The 1623-nt window shown below is 38.2% G+C and overlaps 1 protein-coding gene across 1 annotated transcript; it reads left to right on the plus strand.

Annotated features, from left to right (window-relative positions):
- Positions 1-402: 402 nt before the first annotated feature.
- LOC130736014 (secreted RxLR effector protein 161-like) lies at positions 403-954 on the plus strand. The gene has a single exon (XM_057587875.1). The coding sequence runs from the start codon at positions 403-405 to the stop codon at positions 952-954; it is 552 nt and encodes a 183-aa protein (XP_057443858.1).
- The last annotated feature ends 669 nt before the right edge of the window (positions 955-1623 follow it).

The raw sequence follows: 1623 nt of genomic DNA on the forward strand, positions 1-1623 counted from the left end.
TATCGGGAAACATGTTATTTAAATAAAGTTATCATGTGTTTCCAACCCTATGGTATTCATTCTCATTTTCAAAAAAAATACCCTTGGATTTTAGGGATTGCAGAATAGTCCTTAGACTTTGTTAGGTTACTAATGTGATTCCTCAGTTGAGAAACCGGGGTGTTACAGAAGGTGTATCTGCTGCACAAAGCATTGTATGGTCTGAAACATGCTCCACGAGCCTGGTTTAGTCGTATTGAAACATATTTTCTAAAGGCAGGTTTTCTAAGATGTGCAAGAGAGCAAACCATCTTCCCCAAAAGAAGTAATGAAGGTCGGATTATTATAGTAAGTATTTATGTCGATCATTTAATCTACACTGGAAATTGTTTGGATTTGTTGTCTGCATTCAAAAGGTCCATGATGAAGGAGTTTGACATGACTGATATGGGGAGCATGAACTATTTTCTTGGAATTGAAGTTATTCAAAAGGAGAATGGGATTTTCATTTGCCAACGAAGGTATGCTCTCGAGGTTCTTAAAAAGTATGGTATGCAAGAAAGTAATATGGTTGCAACACCAATTGTGCCAGGTTCAAAACTGGATAAAGATTCCAAAGGAACAAAAGTGGATGCCACTTTCTTCAAGGAACTGGTTGGGAGTTTGTTTTATCTAACATCAACAAGGCCAGATATGATGTATATCACAAGTTTGCTGAGCAAGTACATGTCCAATCCTACAAAATTACACATGCAGGCAGCAAAGCGTGCTTTGAGGTATTTAAAAGGAATAGTTGATTATGGTCTCTTCTACAAGCACTGTACAAACATAAAGCTACTTGGATTCACAGATAGTGATTATGCGGGAGATGTGGAGGACAGCAAAAGCACAAGTGGTTATGTATTTATGCTAAGCTCAGCAGCCATATCTTGGAGTTCAAAGAAGCAACCAATTGTAACCTTATCAACAACATAGGCTGAGTTTGAGTTTGTAGCAACTGCTGTCAGTTCCTGCCAAGCTGTGTGGCTAAAACGAGTATTGGCACAGATTGGACATGGAGTTGAAGAAGATTGCACAACAATCATGTGTGACAACACATCCACCATCAAGCTGTCAAAAAACCCAGTTCTTCATGGCCGAAGCAAACATATAAGAGTACGGTATCATTCTCTCAGAAATTTGACAAAGGAAGGTACAATTGCCTTAATGCACTGTGAAAGTTCAGAACAGCGGACATAATGATCAAACCTTTAAAGACATATGCATTTGTCAAGCTGCGGAGTATGTTGGGAGTGCACGGTTTTAATAAGCTGACCAATGAGGCATGCTCAGCTTAAGGGAGAGTATGAAAGCTGAAGTTTAGGAGTATTAGTCTTATATTTCACGTGTGATTGTAAAATCCTAGAATAAAGGAGTCAGTTAGCAGCACATTAGCATATGCAGGCTGTTAGTTTCTGTTAGCAATTAGTGAGATATTAACAAGTAGTGGGGTCAGTTTTGTGTCCTAGATTTAGCTTCTGAAGTTATATTCCGTTTTAGTTTGAAAGCTATTTAATAGCATTTGAGGTTTCATAATAAATTATCAGTTTTTTCCATTTCAGAGCAGAACCGCTTCATCGTTGAACCTGACGTTGTATCCTCCTT

Source organism: Lotus japonicus, chromosome 2 (assembly GCF_012489685.1).
Source record: "Lotus japonicus ecotype B-129 chromosome 2, LjGifu_v1.2".
Taxonomy (NCBI): domain Eukaryota; kingdom Viridiplantae; phylum Streptophyta; class Magnoliopsida; order Fabales; family Fabaceae; genus Lotus; species Lotus japonicus.